Source organism: Rosa rugosa, chromosome 5 (genome assembly GCF_958449725.1).
Source record: "Rosa rugosa chromosome 5, drRosRugo1.1, whole genome shotgun sequence".
NCBI classification, from domain to species: domain Eukaryota; kingdom Viridiplantae; phylum Streptophyta; class Magnoliopsida; order Rosales; family Rosaceae; genus Rosa; species Rosa rugosa.
In genome coordinates, this window is record NC_084824.1 from 33,802,229 (window position 1) to 33,823,590 (window position 21,362).

Here is a 21,362-nt window from a genome sequence, read left to right on the forward strand (position 1 = left end):
TGAGTTGCTCATTCGTCTGTAAGGACCTATCATAGTGCGCTGTGGCGGCGCAATGGGCACATAAATGGCGCACTCAAATGTGCGTAAGTACAAACTACTTGTACCCAATCACTAGCTGTAACGCAGAGATATATTGAGTGGCGGTAGGTCGTAGACGAATTAGCATAGCTGCATGCGATATTGCATCACCCCAAGCGGATATAAGGAGAGTGGTGCGCATTACCAATGTCCGGACTATCATCGTAGTCGTTTCCGCTGACCATTTGGGTGTGTACATGGGAATGTGATGTCCAACATCAGTCCCAATGCAATAAGCATCGAAAGTCTTCGATGTAAACTCTCCAGCATAGTCAAATCCAATTGACTGAATATGATGATTCGGGGAGTGAGCCCGTTGTCATATGATATGTGCTAGGAGTGTAGCATAAGCAGCATTACAAGTGGACAATGGCACGACACGTGACCAGCGTGTTTGCGTGTCAACCAACATCATGAGATATTTAAACGTCCGCAAGTTGGTTGTATCAGTCCAGAGAATCCCTACGGATTCTATGTAAGAACATAATGAGTATTTTCATATCCTTTGCATAGGACGGTCTCAGTCCTAGTTTCCCTAAGATGTCCATGTGAAGTCTGTTGTAGACGGATCATCATATCATGACTAGGATGATCTATCCTGTCGTGACAAAGCCAATATATGTCTAAATCCAAGAGATCTTCTCTCATAACTTTATTGGATTGAATAGCTCGAATAGTGACATAAAGTCCACTAGACAGACACATAAACTTCTCTAAGATGCGCCTTTGTTCGCAATCATTAGAGGTATTGCAAAGGAACTCATTTCCGTTCTCTACATGCGTTTTCGCATGGAATCCGTTGGCTATTCATAGGTGCGATTGGCCCTAGGAGCGTAGAGAGTTTCTGTGACAGTAATTAAGGTGCCATTTGGCAAGTGGAACTTGGGCTATTCCATGTCCTTGAATTAATACTGATGGCCCAGCCATCGTAGTCACAAAAGTCATATGCTCAGAATCAAAGTGGAGTCATAAGAACTCGAAATTTTATTCATAAGCCAACAGAGTTACATCATTGTCTCTTTGACCAAAGAAAATCTAATCCAATAAACTAGTTAATGCAAAACAATGGTAGTCATCTAACTCCTTTCGGTAATTCCAATGTAAATGTGACCAGATGAGTAGAGAGATGTCGGTGGAGCGAGGCTCACTTAAGTACCACTTATCTCAAAACCTTCCTAGACATCACACTCACATTGAGTACGCCTACTTTGAAGAAAGACTAATAGCATTGGCATCTACTACAAAAAGTAATATGGCAATTGCCTACATCTCTTGGAAAATAAAAAGACTTAATCAAAATCGCCAGTTTCTGGGTCTTGATCCTTGTAGTCTTCCACCCTTAGATCGAGATCGCCATCTTGATCTTCTTGTTCCATGTAATTTGCTTCCCTTGCTTCACGATACGTCTTGTATGCGTTTGCAACATTCTGGGGTGCTGTACATGCTTTGGCCCAATGTTCAGTTGATCCACATCGAAAACAAACATCATTATGGTCAGGCTCCCTTGATCGAGGTGCCATTGGGGCGCGATTTGGACGACCTATGCTCTTGGTGGCGTTATCACCATGGTCGGAGGCTCCGCCTCTCTCTCTCTTCACACGTTGACCTCCACGGTTCCGTGCACGCCTCTCTTGGCGATTTCCTTCCTCTTTAGGGCGAACATATGGACCAGAACGTCCAGAATTGTCCCTACTCTTAGGGTTTCGCTCCTTGCGTCCTCCATTGGGGGCGCGACTATAGTTAGACTCCGGAATAGACTTAGTTCCCACGGGTCTAGCATTATAGTTCTTCACAAGAATATTGTCGTGCTTTTCAGCTACGTTCATGGCGCCAATGAGCTCATGAAATCTTGTGATACGTCCTGCTTTCACATCAATCCGATAATTCTTTGAAATCATCAGGGCAGAGACGGGGAAGGTAGAGAGAGTCTTCTCGATCAACATCGTATCAGTTATGGCTTGGCCACAAAACTCCATCAGAGACTTGATACGAAGAGCTTCCGAGTTATAATCAAGCACAGACTTGAAATCACAAAAGCGGAGGCTATGCCATCGCACTTCTAAATCGGGAAGCAGGGAGTCACGAACGTTGCCAAATCGCTGCTCAAGTTCTACCCATAGCTTTCTTGGGTCTTCCTCATTGAGGTATTCATTTTGGAGCGCGTCATTCATGTGCCTTGTCATGAGAATTATGGCTTTAGCTTGTTTTGCTTCAAAAGCAGTAGCTTGCTCAATGGAGAGCACGTTCTGACTAGGCTCTTGGATGGCTCCCAGAAGTCCATCAGCCTTAAGATGTTGGTGCACATCTCGGACCCACCTATGGTATCCTGCGCCAGTTGTTTCCAGTGGAACGAAGTTCAACTTGTTCAGGTTACTCATCCTGAAAAACAACACAAGATTAGGGTTAGTTTCGGAGGGAAAAAGGCTACCACGAAAAACTATTAAATTTCTGAGCGTAGTCGCTTCCAAGAAATTAGGGATTTTCTGAGCGTAGTCGCTTCCAAGAAAATCCGATTCCAAGAGGGGTTTTGGATTAGATCGAAACAATGATGCAAGTGGTCGATCTTAAATTCTCTACAAACTCTAAGTTTGGAGATCTCAACAAGCTCCAAGCTTGGAGTGAGCACGAACCCCCACAGTTCGGCTTAATTAGGTCTCCCCTATGAAGAAGAAAGGGGGGTAGAAGAAAGGAGGTTGCAAGTCCCCGAGTAAAAGAAGAAAAGAATGAAAACTTCAAAAACGGGAACTTTTAGAAAAGTTTACCTTGAAAAATGCCGGAATTCTTGACCGGAAAAGTTGTCAGAAAAATCGTTGACCAGAGGTTGACTGGAGTTGACCGGAGGGTTGACCAGAGGGTTGACTGGAGTTGACCGGGTGTTGACCAGAGGGTTGACTGGAGTTGACCGGGCGTTGACCGGTGCTGACGTGGCACTGGTGCTGGCGTGGCAGATTGATGCTGGCGTGGATGCTGGCGTGGTAGATGCCGCAAGGATGACGTCAGAGGCTTCAGGCTTCTGGGCTTCAGGCTGCTGGGCTTTGGACTTCGGCTTCTGGGCCTTGGGCTGAGATCTGGGCCTAGGGCTGACCGGAGATGGAATTGGTTGACTGAAGCACAGATTGATGATGCAGGCGGCGGTTCAGCGGTTCAGTTGGTTCAGGCGGCCAGTTCGTGTGGTTCTAGGCCGGTTCCGGTGGTGATTTTTCGGCTCCAGTGATCTGGGGTCCGGCTGCAGCTGCTGGTGGAGTTTAGTAGCAGTAGGCAGGGAGGAAAGCTTCGAACCGGGCAAGGAGGATATCGGTATTTCCGGGGGCCGGTTCGGATATTTTCCGGCCGGTTCTGGGGACAGCGCCGCCGGTTCTGGGCTCCTGGAGGTGAGAGCTTCAAGGTGGGCGGCGGAGGTTTCTGGGGTTTGAAGGCTACGAATATTAGGTTTCAGGGTTAGTGCTTCGTGCTGATAACGTGTTTTAGGGAATCAGAAATTGAGAGATAATCGCTGTGTATTCTCATTGATAATAGGGGCCTCTTTATATAGAGGATTACAATGCATAGAGTTAGAATCATACAAGGAAAGATAATCTCTAGATTCTTCTAATTGAACCCTATTACCACTAGGTCAAGTAACCTAGAGTTTGGATTAAACACAAATAGAGATATCCTTAAACAGTAGTTGATTTTTCAGTAACTTACCATTTCCAGAAGGACCCCAAACGAACTCATTTTTAAGATTCTGGAAAGGAATTGGGATGGCTAATGTGTTTAGACCACTTCCGATCCATAGGAAAAACTTGTGCTAGCTTAACAGAATTCCAGCAATTATTTGAAATATGATGCACTAGATCATCTTTTCTGTTTTATTAATTAACTGAAATGCCAGAAATTTATGGAAATATTTCGAACAATCCAGAAATTTATGGAAATATTTCAAACAATCCATCTAAATACCTTCTTGTAACATTGATCTGGACTCTAAAATTCCTTTCCAACAAGATTCCTCAAGTATTTTAGCATGAATCAACTGAACTGACAGATGCAAGGAAGGTTTATGTGTTGTCACTTAGGACTTTCGAAAAAATGTACAAAAGAACCTTTTTTTTTTTTTTTTTAAGAAATGAAATAGGTTTGTGTGGGTGAACACCACTCATATGTGCAAGGCCGAAAGAGAAAAAGAAGGTCAAAAATTGAGGAACCACCTAATAAACATCCAAAAATATTGTTTCAGTACAATTTTCCAGCAACAATGATACTTGAAAGAAACTAAAGTTTCTAAAGATAAGCAATTGGAACACTAAGTTGCAACGGTATCAAGACACTTTCTCATACAACAAGCCTAGCAAAGGCAACAGGTATTGTAAATTCTTTTTTTTTTTTTTTTTGTCAAAGGAGCAATTGGAACATTTAAGGTGCAACAGTATTGAGACACTTTCTCACACAACAAACCCAGCAAAGGCAACTGGTATCGGACTGAGGCACATTTACGTAGCGACAACTGCCCAGCCCCTGATTGAGAGAAAAAGTGGGGTCACTCAACTACTGTGTTTCTTCCCACTCTCATTTGCACCAACTATAGCCATTCTAGCACATCTCCACTGTTTCTTCTCTGGTTTTCATAATGTGAACTCCAGGAAAATTGAGGAAGAATCCGAATCAAACCAATGACGTCATTATGCTAATGTTGACTACGCTTGCTGCAGAAACGCTGATGTTCTTAGCCACAAGGGGTGGCGTCATTATGCTAATGTTGACTACGCTTGCTGCAGAAACGCTGATGTTCTTAGCCACAAGGGGTGGCCCAAAATGGCCCTTCCATGTACAGAGAGGTAAGCAGCACTCAACCTTGTAAAACAAAAAGAAATATGTAGCCATATTACTGCATATGTATGATATCTTCTGGACACAAGAATTTTTATAACAATTTTGCAACTCTAACCTCTGAAAATAGCAAGCATTTGTCTTCTATGTTACCCGAAAGTATGTTGGTTGTCGTGTGACACCAACATTAACATTTCAGAAAAAAAGACTTAAAAAAAAATGTTTGAAAATATATCAATTGGAAGTCTTTGTATGAAATCCAAAAGTATGTGGATTGTCATGCGAAACCAACATTAACACTTTAACAATTTTTCTACCACGGTGGAAAAAGATTGATATTTTTAACATGCTTAAATGATGCAAATAATAATTTGTAAGTTTACTCATAACTCCTTAAACTATAGTGTTTTACTTTGACACCCACACCCAAAAATCCCCCAAACCCGCTACACAAACCCAAGCTGGAAACTGAAGGCCTCCAGCCGAAGTGCCTAACCCTAAAATTTTTAGAAAGACAGGGTAGCTAGTTAGGTCTTGTTAGGGGATTCAAACCTCAGATCATATATGGGACAAACCATGGGGTTGGCTGCTTGTTCATTAGTAGTTTAGTTTTACTAAAATAAAATATATTGTTTGGTGAAAATATGTCACTCATGAAAAAGGGTAGAAGCTGTACTTGTCAACATCAGGTGTAGCCAAGGGATCATCCAGTTCATCCCTCTGTTCTAAATATGGAACAGTACCAACCATAGCTGCCATATCTTGAACTCCTTCAACCTGAAAACAAGTAGTCAATAAAATGTCTATAAGCAATCCTCAAATCTTCCACACACAAAATATGTCTATAAGCAATCCTCAAAACTTCCACATCCATACAAAGTCAAATCGCATCGATTCAACAATTCGTATATGAAAATCTGAGTCCATACTCTATAGTGTCCGGATACATTACAGAGATGTATTGTATCCCTGAGAAGAAGTAAATTCTAAAACAAAATTGGAAAGAAAAGGTCAGGAAGATTGCAGGCATGTAGATTATATGTCTATCTCATGATTCTCATCTCATCTTGACTTCAAAATTAAAAATAAGATGCAGCGTCATCCTTCCCTGGGGGCATGATTAAATGCAATTTTCATTGGAAAGAAAAAAAATATATATAAAAAAAATCATTGATTCTCTGAATCTCGTCAATCTTCCACAATCCAACTGAACTCCCTGATCCCCCTATCAATGAACAAAATGAAGTCTAGTATTTGTGGAATAATTTCACTCTACTTATGTATATGTTTATTAATATTTACTTTTTATACCAAGAAATCCCCCAACCTGCTATACAGACCCCAATTCGAAACTGGGACTTCTGCTGAACCATACAATCTTAAGGAGGCAGGAACTCTAGCAACTAGCTAGGTAGGTACAATGAAGTGTTCAAACGCAACACCACATAGAAACAAGTAGGGCCTGTCCATTCCACTTACCCCTTTAATAATTACATGTAGTCAGGCACCAATCTATACTGCAGAATCACTATAATTACATGTAGTCAGATACAAATATTATAATGCATGCACAAAGCATTATAATTCTTTACAAACAACTGCCCCCAGTCTTGGTGGTCACCAGTGAAACTTTTCTTGTTCTACATATAGGGATGTAGCTTCTGTCCTTATCGTTTTCCATGCTGGACTACTATAGCTTTCAAGCATCTCCATGCAGAAAAAGCCACATGCAACTAAAGTTTCATAATGCTATCAGTTCCATTTTTGCTTTTTTCAATCTTTTCCTAAACTGCAATGCCATAGGCCTAAACCCCAACTCAAACTTCGGCAACTGGGAGTTTTCTGCTTTATGGTTTATATTATGTTTCTCTACCTACAGAAATTTCAATCTAAACAAAGATGGGATGAAAGAAAAAGACTTTTAAGGCATTACAATCCATAAGATGTGGTGTTTGCTGCAAGGCATGAGATGCTTGAAAGCTTAAAAAGTTGAAGAGGAAGAGAATTAGGAGACAATTATAGACATCGTAGGGATGGAAGGAAGAAATGTATATTTCCTCAAGTAATTCCCTCAATTTACTTTTTATTGATTCTCCATCTTAAATTTTATTGGTGATACTACAGGCGTAATAGACTAACAAAAGATATAAACAAAAACCCATATAGCTGCACACTTCACCCATTATAATACTCAAAAGACAAAATAAAAACATGGAGCACAATTATTTTTGTGAGAAACAAAACTTGCAATATTAGGAAGAGAAGGTGCAGAAGAGTAAACAGGACTTTGAAACTACACATACACCTCCAACAATAAGTTAGGGTCGACTACACTAAAAACCCATACTTTGGTGGATCTTTCAGTTTAATTCCCCAACTCCAAGATATATGTACTTAATGCTCCCCATAATGTCAATCTATACTCCTTTGCATTTTTCATGTGATTCTAGAAAAATAATAAAATATTTTTTGAACTTTTGATTTACAAATTTTTTAACAAAAAAAAAGTAATTAATTATCTTTATCCCCAGCCTCAGAGGAAGGATTTATCTTTGATGTCCCTTTAAGAAAAAAACCAACTAGTCTGTCTATGGATAGTTAAGTGGACTTCTAGGTTTTAAAAGTATTTAAAAAATAAAATCCAATCGAAAGCATCCTAACAGTTTATAACACAGCCACTTTAAACCAAACATTAGAAGAAAAAGAAAAATTAAAATCTGATTGAAAGCAACCATATGCATCCATCCAAAACTGAATTTAAATAGACATGCCTGTTGAGGATATTGGCCATAACCGGCATATCCACTGTATGCATACAACGATGGATCTTGAGAAGCTCCATAGGCATAGGGATCATAGCCTTGACCATAACCATAATATGCACTCCATTGATTTGGATCTACTTGCTGGCCCCAGCTACCAAGTACATCCTACAACAAGGCATGTTTGTCAGATAATGAATGTATCTTTATTCTTTAAAGATATCATGCATGCATCTATGGGTGTATGAACAACACTTTCCATGAAAATAAAAATGGATATGAAAATTTCTCACAAATAAGTGTGTCAGAAAAAGATAAAGTACTCAGTAAAAGCATATCACTGATGTATGATGTATATCTGTGACTTATGCATGTATGGGTGTATGAACCAGCGAATAACAGAAACACATATGGAAATCTCTATCACACAAAATGCATCTGTTGGAAAAAGATATAGCACTTGGTAAAAGGATATCATTGAGTTCTCTTTTCATTTAGTTTAACACCCCACCCCCTCCCCAATTATAATAATAAAAAATATAAAAAAATATAAAAAAATTATCTGTAGATGAAATCATAGGACTATCCCTTTTGTCATAAGGGGATGATATCACTTTTTCGGCATAACATTATTCCTAAATCAAAATCATTTGATCTCGTTTTTGCAAAGACTTACTTTTGTGTATTACAATCTTTTAATTGACCGATCTTTCCTTCAACAAAACCAAAATGACTGGTATATTACAGGACACCAGTGAAGCAAAATAAGTATTTGATTACACATCTAAATTAAAAAGCCAACCTGTTTAGCTGTTGGGCTCCTACCCCAAAAAATGCGGACCACTTGTTGGCCAATCATCTTTCCTTGCATCCTTTGTATAGCTTCTTCAGCAGATGCCCTATATGAACAGAAGTGACAATAATAAACAACAGAAGATGGAAGTAACATTCTTAGGGGAGGGGAGGGAAGGGAGAAAGAAGCTGACAAATACAAAGTAAGTTTTAGTCATCTTTCATCAAACCTTAGGGCATTACTCAGACGAAGACAAAACCCAAAAAGGCCATCATGGACCAAGATCCAAGTGGATCAATCTTGTTGAGAGGTACTGCCCAGAAATTTAATGTTGGTTTCATTCCCAACTATTTTAGTTATCCACTAAGTGTTGATTTTGAACTTAGTTGGCGGAGCGCTCGCTTTCCTTACTGTTCTCTACGTTGGGGCCCCTACCCTTGTCTCATATGCCAATGCAGCCAGCCCCTTTTTCAACCAACCTTCCTCCAAGAAAAAATTGTGCTGAGGGCTTGGCGGTCTTAAGAATGGTTCTGGTAGGGGATTCCTCATTTGCTGCCTCTCAACAATAGCAGGTCTCAGCTCTGGAGATAACTCCAAAAGCCAAACCTAGCCCAACCTACTTAAACAACCTATACATTCCAGGCACAGATCATTGGTATTGATGGTTCTGATCCAATGGAGGCGGAGGCAGTCCGCACACTTACCACTTTTGTCTTCTCACCCGGTGGAATCATGCCACTACTGTTTCCTATCTGGCCGTTTTTCTAGTTTGTCGTTGCCCTATTATAAGTTCTCATTGACCACAGCCTCTAGGAATCAGGCTATGTACTGCTTTTAACCCTGTTTGCATAGGCTCTATACATATTATGCCCTCTTTTTGTCTGAGCAAAGGAGTGACTGTGACAAGGGCTAACCTAATAAACCAACATTCTAATTCAACCACCATGCTGGACAGTTGTTAATTTATAAATATATAGACAATCAAGTGAAGAGTTAAATGCTAAATGAAGTACAAACCTTGTCCCAAACTGTACAAAACCACAGCCTTTGCCTGCAGGAATCTTGACATAGACAATATCTCCAAATTGCAAAAACGTTTGCTTCAATTCCTCCTCAGTAATATTAGGATCCAAGTTTCCAACAAAAATCTGTATTAGAAAACCAAATAGATGGTAAGAATAAGATGCAAGACAGAACACCCCAACTCAATACAGATGTCTGACTTACCGTAGTGTTGTTTGCATCATAATCTGCTGTTGGTACTACAGGAACTGCTGGTGTAGTGTATGCCGGAACAGGATATACAGCTGCCAGAAAAATCCACAGGTAAATGCAGCTTCATGTCAGGGAACAAGACTTTGCCGAGATAACAGAAAAAATTGATTTCTATATAAAAATAGTAAATGAATATAACCTTTTGCTGCAGCATACTGCTGCTGAAAACCAGTGGTTTTCTTTGGTGTTGCTGCACTGATCCGCATCGGCCTAGTTGAGCAATAAACACCATTCATTTCAGTCATAGCACGGTTCCTTTCCGCCTCATCAGCAAACTTGACAAAGCCATAACCTTTCGAGCGTCCAGTGTTAGGATCAGTGACAACCTTGGCACCTCTAACGGACGGATACGTATTCCGAAAAGTCTCTTGCAGCACATAATCGGTGACATCAGGGGCCAAATCCCCTACGAAAATGGAGTGCTCAGGGCCAGCATCAGGACGCCGTTCGCCGATACCAAAAGAAGCCCAATTCAACCTAAAAGTCTGCTCAGTTCCAGGCATTTGAGTGCCATTGTAAGCATGCAGAATCCTTTCGGCTGCGGCGTGTGAGACAAACTCCACAAAGCCGTAACCCTCGGGCTGCCCAGTGATTTTGTTACGTATGATCTTTATAGAAATCACCTGCGCAAAGAAATCCATCCTCTCTAAGCCTCTAATAATTCGAATAACCTAACCACGCAATTCTTTGAATCCAAAATTGAAGAAGTAGCTAGTGTCAATAAACAACAAGTGCCTTAAATGTATTGATATAAATATTGGGGAGAGAGAGAGAGAGGGGTAGAGAGGAGTGATAGGAGCATTTTAAAGTGGTATTTTAATAGTTAATTCCTCACATTTTGCTTAGTTAATTCCTTAACGAATCGATTTTTAACTCAATTTCTATTTTCTTAGGTACATTAGAGTAAATGATGGTGAAATGAGCATTAGGTCCACACTTACCTATAAATGGTGGAGAAAAATGGAAATGTACTAAAATGTCAATTTTACACATTTTCCTACTCCGGCTAGGAAAAACCAAGCCAAGCAAGGAAGAAGGAGCGGCCGCCGGACCAAATGAACTTCAAATGAGCTGAAACTTTCCAGATCCATTCTAGACATCCTAAGGATCGTTTCTTATGAAGAGTGCCAGAGCTAGAATTGAGCGGAAGGCCTTCAAACAGTCAGCCCAATTTCCTGCAGAAGCAAAACTGGAAAACTGGACCTGTAAGAGGTCCAGCAGCATTTTCGGCCCAACCACATGGAATAAAAATATGAAATTTTACCAGGGTGATCTACACTCATAATGGAACATTTTTTATGAAGAGGTCATAGTGAAATTGGGAATGCTTGTTGGAGAAATAATTGAAGGAATAAAGGGGCAGAAACTGATCTAAAAACAGCTCAACACCACATGTTCATGTTTCCTACCCACATGAAGAAAGCTAGATGCTTTTCCCTTTTTCCTTGGATATATTTTTCTGCTCCAATAGATCATCATCACTTCCATACTTCTACACCTTCATGCCTTGCTTTCATTTCATCATTACTCCATCTTTTCCATATTTTACAAACCACTTTCATTATTTTTCTTCCATTTATCATTTCACTCTTCTTTTTCTTCCCTATATAAACACCTTCTCCTCTCACTCTAAAAAAAATTCCTTCATCCATTTCATCTTCTTTGTCTCTCCATTTCCATTCCATTTTTCTCTCCATTCTCTAGTTGCAAAATTCTGCGTTTTCAAGTAAGAAGAAGAAGAAGAAGAAGGAGCCGAGAATATCATATCCTCCATCGTCCACCTTGAAGGCTTGCTTCCAAGATTCAAGATTTCAACGTTTCAAGCACTCCATCTCCATCTCCAACTCACGGTGTAATTCATTCTTTTTCCTTATTTAATTTCGTAGGAATTTGTTTCTAGTTAACAATAACATTAAGGGCAAAGTTTAAGCCCAATTTCTATGTTTGAATAAAAATTGTGATTTCTTTATGTTGATTTTTATGTTGCTTATGTGAGATTGCTTAATTGATTTTGGATTATGGAAAACTTTTATATGTATGTGTTCTTTGATGGCCAACTTAGGATATATGCATGTAATTGGTGCTAGATTTAAGTAGTAAAGGCTTTGGACAAAAGTCGAAATCAATTAAGGAGGATTGCAAATAGATGGACTTTTTCATACTAGGTTGTGCACTTTGGTTGACATCCTTTCTTTGTTCTTCATGCATTGAATGTGTTCTTGATTAGCTAGTTTTCTAGACTATGATTGCATGTTCAATAGGTTTAATTTAGGTGCTTTCACTTAGATTAAATATTCAAGGAAAGTAAAATATGGGAAATCATTTGCTTCGAATGTTTCACATGGTCAACTTATTTCTCATGACATAGATAATCAACTATAGGAATTGTAATTGGATTTCATTCATATGATTGTAGTTTTGATCTTTGTTTCTTGTGTTCCACCCTTGTATATGTGTTTTTACACTTTCTTTATTTCATTTAATTTTAATTCCAATTCTATAATCTCAAAACCCCCCTTTTTATATTAACTTGTATATATTTTTATTCTTTATTTTATTTTTGTACATAATACTTTTTACTTTATTATTTTAATTCTTTATTTGTTTTTTTGACAATGACAGGTGTACCCTCAATCCCCGGAATAGAACGATCCCTATTTGCTTATACTACTAACGATGTTTTCAGGGTTAAATTATGCGCTTGCTTTGAGCGTATCAATTTTTGGCGCCGTTGCCGGGGATTTGAAAAATCACTTGTTTTTGTTTTTAATTATTGTATATAAACTGTTTGATACTTAGTTTAAATTAACTAGGTTGTTTTTTTTATTGTTGAATACGAGTTTAATTGTGAGTTGTAAATTAAAGAAGGAATAGGTGAAGTCGTGTTTATTAATATTGGCCTAAACCCCTTATTGGTACCTAGTTCAGGTCCCTTAAGGTTGAGGGCGGCCTTTATTAACATTCATTGAACTGTCTAACACACTTAGGACCTTTTACATCCTAGTAAGAATATCCTATGTGAGATGGTGTCTAGGAAGGGGACAACGTTCATGACGGGTTTTTGAATCCAGAAGTGCTTACAAATGGGCCTAGCTCATGCCAAAATGGATTTTTCCTCTCGTGTTCACCCTCCCCTACCTGGCCATTTCAGTAAGGTTGCCCAACGGATGTAGGAGGGACTTTGTGTCTAGACGACTATACTTGGGCCGCACGTCCACTTGATTTACCGCTTGGAATTAGATTTGATATCAATAATGTTTATAACAAAAGAAATACTTGTGCATACTCTTTACGTGTAAATTATTTTGTTGTTTCACACTTTATACTTGTAAAAATACTTTTTACGTTTTATACTCACTTGTGTACTTAACTTGTGTCTTATGTACAAAATACTTGTTAATTATACTTGTAGTTTGTAATTCATAGTTACTTGTTTATTTTTTTTGTATTTCTTTGTTAATATTAAGTTACTAACTTTATTTAATGTAGGTACCGTCTGGCTGCAAGACGTAAAATACAAGCGCTGCTTGGGAGGCAACCCAATTCAGAATATAATCAGATTTGCTTTCTCTTCCCCTTTTACTCCTCCATTTTCTTTTTGTTTTAGTAGTTATTTTCGTAAATTCCATCCCTATATGCTTACTTATTTCATTGCATGCTTTTAATTGATTACATTGAGGATAATGCAATATTTAAGTGTGGGGGAAGGGATTTATATTTTTGTCTTTCATTTTGAATCCTATAAATATTTTTGTCTTTCATTTTGAGTCCTATAAATATTTTTGAGTCCTATATTTAAAAAAATAATAATAATAATAATAATAATAATAAAAAAAATAAAATAAAAAAATAAAATGCATTCATTCAGTCTTATTAAATTCAGCTTTTTACAAAAAAAAAAAAAAATAAATAAAAAAAAATAAAAAATAAAAAAAATAATAATTAAAAAAAAAAAAAAAAATGCATTCATTTAGTCTTATTAATTTCAGCTATTTACAAAAAAAAAAAAATAAAAAAAAAAAAAAAAAATAATAATAATAATAATAATAATAATAATAATAATACTCTATACTAAGCCATGTCTGCATCTCTGTAGGAGTTGAGGCTGAGCTCAAGGGAAATGTGAGAGCCACCGCCATAACCGCTACCTCCCTCGGAAGTAGTCTTCATGATGCCCAAGATGTCCTCACCATGCATGGGGAACAATGGAAGGGTTTCAATCTCCTGGTGATCTCCTCCTCGTTGTTGCAGGGATGTTTGTCCTCCTGTTGTGCCAAAAGAGTTGTACTGGTATTAGTGTTGAAGTGTGAGGAAGAATATGAAACAAAATTTAAATCAAGAAATCCTTCATTACCAGTAGAATCGGTGGAACCAAAGTTGAGATTAATGGATCTACCATCATCAGTAGAACTAGTGGACCCAAAATTGATGTCAATGGATCCACCAGCTGGCCCAAAATTGATGTCGATGGATCCACCAGCACCAGTAGAACCAGTGGACCCAAAATTGAGATCAATGGATCCACCAGTACCAGGAGAACTAGTTCCCATGGGCACTTGAGCAGCCTGATTGCACCTCTTCATCTGCTTCTCTCGAGCCCTGACATTCTGGAACCAAAAATAAATGTTCTTGCCCTCAACATGTCCATACTGGTTCAGCTAGAGACAAATCTCGTGAATATGCTCTGTAGTTGGGCGCGTAACTCCCTTGTCGTAGTAAAGATCCTTGAGGATCCTTATTTGATCTGGAGTAGGAACCCACCTGGCACGGCTTCGCCAGAAATCTGTGTTGGCACTACTCCCGGCTGCTTGGTTGTTTCCTCCATCCTCGATTTGTTGCTGGGTTTGTAGCTCCATCAGTTGCAGAGTTCGTGGTTCCATGGTGATGGGTTGAGGGGATGTGAAGATCGAAGAGTAAAGTTGTCGAGTGTTTGAAGGAGTTGTTGTTAAAGGGATTAAGGATGATGATGGTGTGTTGGAGATCTGAAAGTTCAGAGGAAAGATGGGATTGAATCAACTAGATGGGAGAGAAGATCAGAAGAGAAGGATTGAATCGAAGAAGAAATATTTTGAGTTTTGAAAGAAGAGGAAAGCTGAAGAGTTGGGAGAGAGGGGCTGGAACTCAGGAGAGATTTTCGTTCCTTTGGAGTGAACAGTTGCGCCCTCAGAATGCACCTATTTATAGAGCGAGGTGAGCAGATCTCCACCGTTGGATGGACGATTCCTGTGATTCATTCTACGCGTTGGATTAAAGTCGCCCTGAAACCCGGAAAAGTTGTTGGCGCGTGGAGAGCGTGTAAGGGGACCGAGGGAATCTCGAGGCGCTGTGGCAGACAGCTGTAGCCGAAAGCAGATTTGACTGCCGTAAATCACGGAAGGGATAAGCCGTGACACAAGTGGGCCGTACTTGGGCCTGTCTCGGATCAAGGCATCACTGTAGCTGTGGGTGGAGGCCTGATGGGCCGAGTTTCAGAAACAGTTTTGGACATGATGGGCCGAGTTTCTGAAACAGTTTTGGATGAGTTGGGCTGGGTTTCTGCAACAGTCTTGGATGTTTTGTGCCGAATTGTTGAAACAGTTGAAACAGTTGGTTTAAATAAAAGGATTGGTATGGATAATAACGTGAGCAGCTGTGCTCGAGTGGTTGAGTGTAAAGTTCGTGTACAAGAGGTCTGAGGTTCGAACCTCGCCTCTCGTTTATTTTTATTATGTTCGTTTATGACATAATAAGTATAAAATTTGTACACATTATATTAAGCACAGCTTGTGCTCCAGTGGTTGGGGACAAAGGTTTCGTGCAGCAGGTTAAGGTTTCGAACCTTGCCTCCCCCGTTTTTTTTTATTTATGTCACTCCATCAGAACCCTCCTCCGAAGGCTGAAACCAGCAAGAAGGCTGCCACTCGCCCGCATACCGCTCCTCCAAAGGAGTAAATGGAGGTACAAGTCTAGGCTGAAAGACTTTAAACATTAAGCGCTGCATGGGAGGCAACCCATTTCAACCGTAGCTGTGGAGGAGCCATCAACGCAGATTTGCTCTCTTAAACTCTATCTCCTCTATTACTATTTTCTGATTGTATCTTTGTTATTTGCGTTTTTAGTTTTTGTTTTTAGGTTTTCTTGAGTTAATCATTCCATTCACATGATAATTGTTCATTGCATGCTCTAACTTGTTTAACATTGAGGACAATGTATGATTTAAGTGTGGGGGGAAGGATTAATGCTTGTAGTTAGTTTTTGTCATAAAAAGAAAACAAAACAAAAAAATCGAAAAATGTCAGAAATATAAAAAATTTTCGTTGCTTTTGTTTTTGTTTTGAGTCTTAGGATGCCTTTCAACTGTCTGGGATGATTCTATATCTCTGAAATCATGACTAAAAGAGGATCACAACATTGAGATGATTTTAAACATGGTATTCTTTGGTTAATTGAGATATATGAAAAATGTGTGCCTTGTAGTGGATATGGATTGCATGACCTTGGTACAGAATATGAGCATGTTAAGATGAGTTGTGATTCATAAAGCCATGTGAGATAATTGAACCATGTCCCTTTTTCTTGGAGTGAAATGAAAAATATATTCTTAATTTCTTGGCGATGTTTTGATGATCTCATTATTCTTTCATCTTGATTGACTGCTTGCCATAGATTAAGTTTAATGGACTAGAGAATGCTAGAATTCGCTCTTGTGCTTGTTGAGACGTGATATCAATACATGGCCCTGATTCTGGAAGGGATAGAGGTTCTCTAGGAATTACCACCATTGCCAAATAAACTTGTGTCCCCATTTGTGCCCGTCGTGGGACCCCCCTAGATAAGCCCCTTTGAGCCTACATTAAGCCTTTTCGTTCATCACCCTTAAAATCCTTAACCATGAAGCTTAGTATAGTTACAACCCTACCCTTTGTTCTAAGGACTTAGTGGAGCTATCTTTTGAGACATACTACATGGGTTTGGTGCTAAGGATGAAGATTGAGAAGATGTGAAAGTTCAAGTGTGGGGATAGACTTGTCCATAAAGAAAAAGATATGTTGAAGCCGTGAAAAATGAAAAGAAAAGAGAAAAATTGTGTACGGCTAAAAAGAAAAAAAGAAAAAAAAAATATATGTTTATGGACTTTCATCCCCCATACTTAGTGATTTTGGAGTTTGCTTTGAATTGAAGGCCCACTACAGAAAAATTTGGCCTTTGTCCATTTCACTAGAGTTCAAGGGAAGTTTATATTGAAGATTGGGCCCAACATGAAGACATTTGGCCCTCTTATATTACCTCTATGGAGAAGTGACGTTTTTGCAATGCCTTGGTGAAATATTTCGAGATCTCTACATTCATATGAGCTCTACTAGGTTTTTAGGACACTTTGATAATCCTTACCTTTCATTTCTTTAAACCTTGAGCCTTAGCCCCATTACAACCTTTGAGAGGACCTTCTTGATCCTTAAGATGGGACAGCCTTTGATGTGGAGATGAGTTACAAGAGTTGAACCTATGGCTTGGGTCCATTCGTGCAAGTAGTTGATATCCTTCATGAGATCTTTTGAAAAAATTTATATTCACAAAGTGCTTTTCGTTTCTTATATATGTGAGCTATTTGACTGCCTTAAAATATGTTCTCTCACATATAAATGAGTGATTATAAGCTTTTAAGCATTGCCTTGATCTGAGAGAAGAAAGAGTGGATATACCTTGTGAGGATATGAATCATACTTGTCTGAAGCATGCTAAGCTAAACCCCAATCACCATTATTACAACCAAGTCCTACTTGTGTATGTGTGGATCATATGTTTTAATTAACTCTCGAATGCTTAACATTGATTCTTGATTGAGTGCTAATCTTGGTGTTGTGAAAGTATGAGATTTCTGAGACAATATGTTAAAGGGCAATAGAGGTCTTTGTAATGTCAACATCTTGGTCTTTGTCTTTGAATTTACTCTTTTATGTGTGACGTTTTTTTTTTTTTTTTCTTTGTGTTTTGCTTTGTGTTTTACGTTTTTGGTTTCTTTGAGTCTTTGTGTTTTTGTTTCCATACTTAGTCATTTTTTTTCGTTGGTTTCTTTGTTTTGTGTCATAGTCTTTTTGGTTTGTTAGTTTTTGATTTTGCTAAGGGACTAGCAAAAGCTAAGTGTGGGGGAATTTGATAGGAGCATTTTAAAGTGGTATTTTAATAGTTAATTCCTCACATTTTGCTTAGTTAATTCCTTAACGAATCGATTTTTAACTCAATTTCTATTTTCTTAGGTACATTAGAGTAAATGATGGTGAAATGAGCATTAGGTCCACACTTACCTATAAATGGTGGAGAAAAATGGAAATGTACTAAAATGTCAATTTTACACATTTTCCTACTCCGGCTAGGAAAAACCAAGCCAAGCAAGGAAGAAGGAGCGGCCGCCGGACCAAATGAACTTCAAATGAGCTGAAACTTTCCAGATCCATTCTAGACATCCTAAGGATCGTTTCTTATGAAGAGTGCCAGAGCTAGAATTGAGCGGAAGGCCTTCAAACAGTCAGCCCAATTTCCTGCAGAAGCAAAACTGGAAAACTGGACCTGTAAGAGGTCCAGCAGCATTTTCGGCCCAACCACATGGAATAAAAATATGAAATTTTACCAGGGTGATCTACACTCATAATGGAACATTTTTTATGAAGAGGTCATAGTGAAATTGGGAATGCTTGTTGGAGAAATAATTGAAGGAATAAAGGGGCAGAAACTGATCTAAAAACAGCTCAACACCACATGTTCATGTTTCCTACCCACATGAAGAAAGCTAGATGCTTTTCCCTTTTTCCTTGGATATATTTTTCTGCTCCAATAGATCATCATCACTTCCATACTTCTACACCTTCATGCCTTGCTTTCATTTCATCATTACTCCATCTTTTCCATATTTTACAAACCACTTTCATTATTTTTCTTCCATTTATCATTTCACTCTTCTTTTTCTTCCCTATATAAACACCTTCTCCTCTCACTCTAAAAAAAATTCCTTCATCCATTTCATCTTCTTTGTCTCTCCATTTCCATTCCATTTTTCTCTCCATTCTCTAGTTGCAAAATTCTGCGTTTTCAAGTAAGAAGAAGAAGAAGAAGAAGGAGCCGAGAATATCATATCCTCCATCGTCCACCTTGAAGGCTTGCTTCCAAGATTCAAGATTTCAACGTTTCAAGCACTCCATCTCCATCTCCAACTCACGGTGTAATTCATTCTTTTTCCTTATTTAATTTCGTAGGAATTTGTTTCTAGTTAACAATAACATTAAGGGCAAAGTTTAAGCCCAATTTCTATGTTTGAATAAAAATTGTGATTTCTTTATGTTGATTTTTATGTTGCTTATGTGAGATTGCTTAATTGATTTTGGATTATGGAAAACTTTTATATGTATGTGTTCTTTGATGGCCAACTTAGGATATATGCATGTAATTGGTGCTAGATTTAAGTAGTAAAGGCTTTGGACAAAAGTCGAAATCAATTAAGGAGGATTGCAAATAGATGGACTTTTTCATACTAGGTTGTGCACTTTGGTTGACATCCTTTCTTTGTTCTTCATGCATTGAATGTGTTCTTGATTAGCTAGTTTTCTAGACTATGATTGCATGTTCAATAGGTTTAATTTAGGTGCTTTCACTTAGATTAAATATTCAAGGAAAGTAAAATATGGGAAATCATTTGCTTCGAATGTTTCACATGGTCAACTTATTTCTCATGACATAGATAATCAACTATAGGAATTGTAATTGGATTTCATTCATATGATTGTAGTTTTGATCTTTGTTTCTTGTGTTCCACCCTTGTATATGTGTTTTTACACTTTCTTTATTTCATTTAATTTTAATTCCAATTCTATAATCTCAAAACCCCCCTTTTTATATTAACTTGTATATATTTTTATTCTTTATTTTATTTTTGTACATAATACTTTTTACTTTATTATTTTAATTCTTTATTTGTTTTTTTGACAATGACAGGTGTACCCTCAATCCCCGGAATAGAACGATCCCTATTTGCTTATACTACTAACGATGTTTTCAGGGTTAAATTATGCGCTTGCTTTGAGCGTATCAAGGAGAGACCTCGCCGGTGTGAGCAAAGCAAGTAGTGAGGTAGTTCTCGTCGACCCAGTACTGTAGGTCACCAATCCAGAGGGTTCTGACCTCTTCGACTGAAGTAGGCTGATGATGAGGGTAACCTTGAGGACCTGCCATTGCCGGCTGAGCCTGCGCGTTCATCATACTCGCCCCTTCAGTTATAATACCACCAAACCCTTCAACTCACCGCCGTTTTGAATATATATATATACATATCTTATCCAGAGCGGAGCTCCGCTTTGAAAATTAACGTGTGAAATTCGAGGTTTGGGTCACTTTTCGGTCGCATATCCACATCTCGACCGTTCAGTTTTTAGGTACTAGTGTATAGATCGTCTCTGTAAATTTTCAGTCAAAATGATGATCGTTAAGGCATTGATAACTGCCTTAAAGCTAGTATGGTTCAGGTTGACAGATTGAGTCCGTCCATTGGTTTAAGCGAGTTAGATACCTTAACGATCATCAATTTGGCTGAAAATTTGCAGAGATGATCTATACACTAGTACCTAAAAACTGAACGGTCGAGATGTGGATATGCGACAAAAAAGTGGCCCAAAACTCGAACTTCACACGTTAATTTCAAAGCGGAGCTCTGCTCTGGATTGGATCTATATATATATATATATATATATATATATATAGGATTTTTCTCAGGTAAGGATGTCCTTACCTAAGGTTTAGGTACGGATTTGGTGTTTTCACCCACTTTTCGATCACATTTTCACATCTTAACCGTTCAGTTTTTAGGTCCTAATGTATAGATCACCTCTGCAAAATTTCAGCCAAATTGGTGATCGTTAAGGCGTCCAAAACTGCAATTTACACGAATGGACCGAATCTGTCGAACCGGAACCGTTCGTATTTATAATGGTAAATTGCAGTTTTTGATGCCTTAACGATCACCAAATTGGCTGAAAACTTGCAGAGGTGATCTATACATTAGGACCTAAAAATTGAACGGTTAAGATGTGAAAATGTGATCGGAAAGTGGGTGAAAACCGGAAATCCGTACCTAAGGCTAGGTAAGGACGTCCTTAGTGTAGCCGGACTGTATATATATATATATATATATATATATATATATATATATATATGTGTGTGCCTTCCATTTTTGCCTTCTCAGAAAAACAAAAAAAACGTAGGCCTGACAAACGGGCCGGGTCAGTTATGGGCGGTTTTAACTGGTTGTGCAGTGATGGATTCAACCCGTTATAACCCCGTTAAGATAATGGATTATATCAGGTTTAACCAGATGGCTATGCGGGTTATTTATTAGACTCGTGGAAACTTGCTAACAAAAAACTGTTTTTTTTTCTTTTAATTATTATTCTTTTAAACTTTTTTCCAACTTTTTTTTTTTTTTGAAAAGTAAATTCATTGAAACTTTAACGATTACAACGATTACAATCGTTTAGAATGGCTTCCCGAAAAATCTTGGGAGCAGACACAATCCATAAATGACTTAAAGCTAGAGCTAAGCTAGAACAAACTAAAAGGTGTACTACACCAATAGGTTGTTCATTTACAATACAATACTGCTCTGAATCACTTATAGAGAA

The 21,362-nt window shown here is 38.3% G+C and overlaps 1 protein-coding gene across 1 annotated transcript; it reads right to left on the minus strand.

The window, feature by feature from the left end:
• Positions 1 to 4,256: 4,256 nt before the first annotated feature.
• LOC133708221 (polyadenylate-binding protein RBP47B'-like) lies at positions 4,257 to 19,986 on the minus strand. Its single transcript, XM_062133683.1, has 8 exons — positions 19,789 to 19,986; positions 9,857 to 10,340; positions 9,670 to 9,749; positions 9,460 to 9,590; positions 8,452 to 8,548; positions 7,659 to 7,817; positions 5,564 to 5,664; positions 4,257 to 4,911 (listed from the first exon to the last, which is right to left on the minus strand). Exons 1-8 carry the CDS (start codon positions 19,945 to 19,947, stop codon positions 4,821 to 4,823), a joined length of 1,302 nt encoding a protein of 433 aa, XP_061989667.1. The 5' UTR covers positions 19,948 to 19,986; the 3' UTR covers positions 4,257 to 4,820.
• Between the last annotated feature and the right edge of the window lie 1,376 nt (positions 19,987 to 21,362).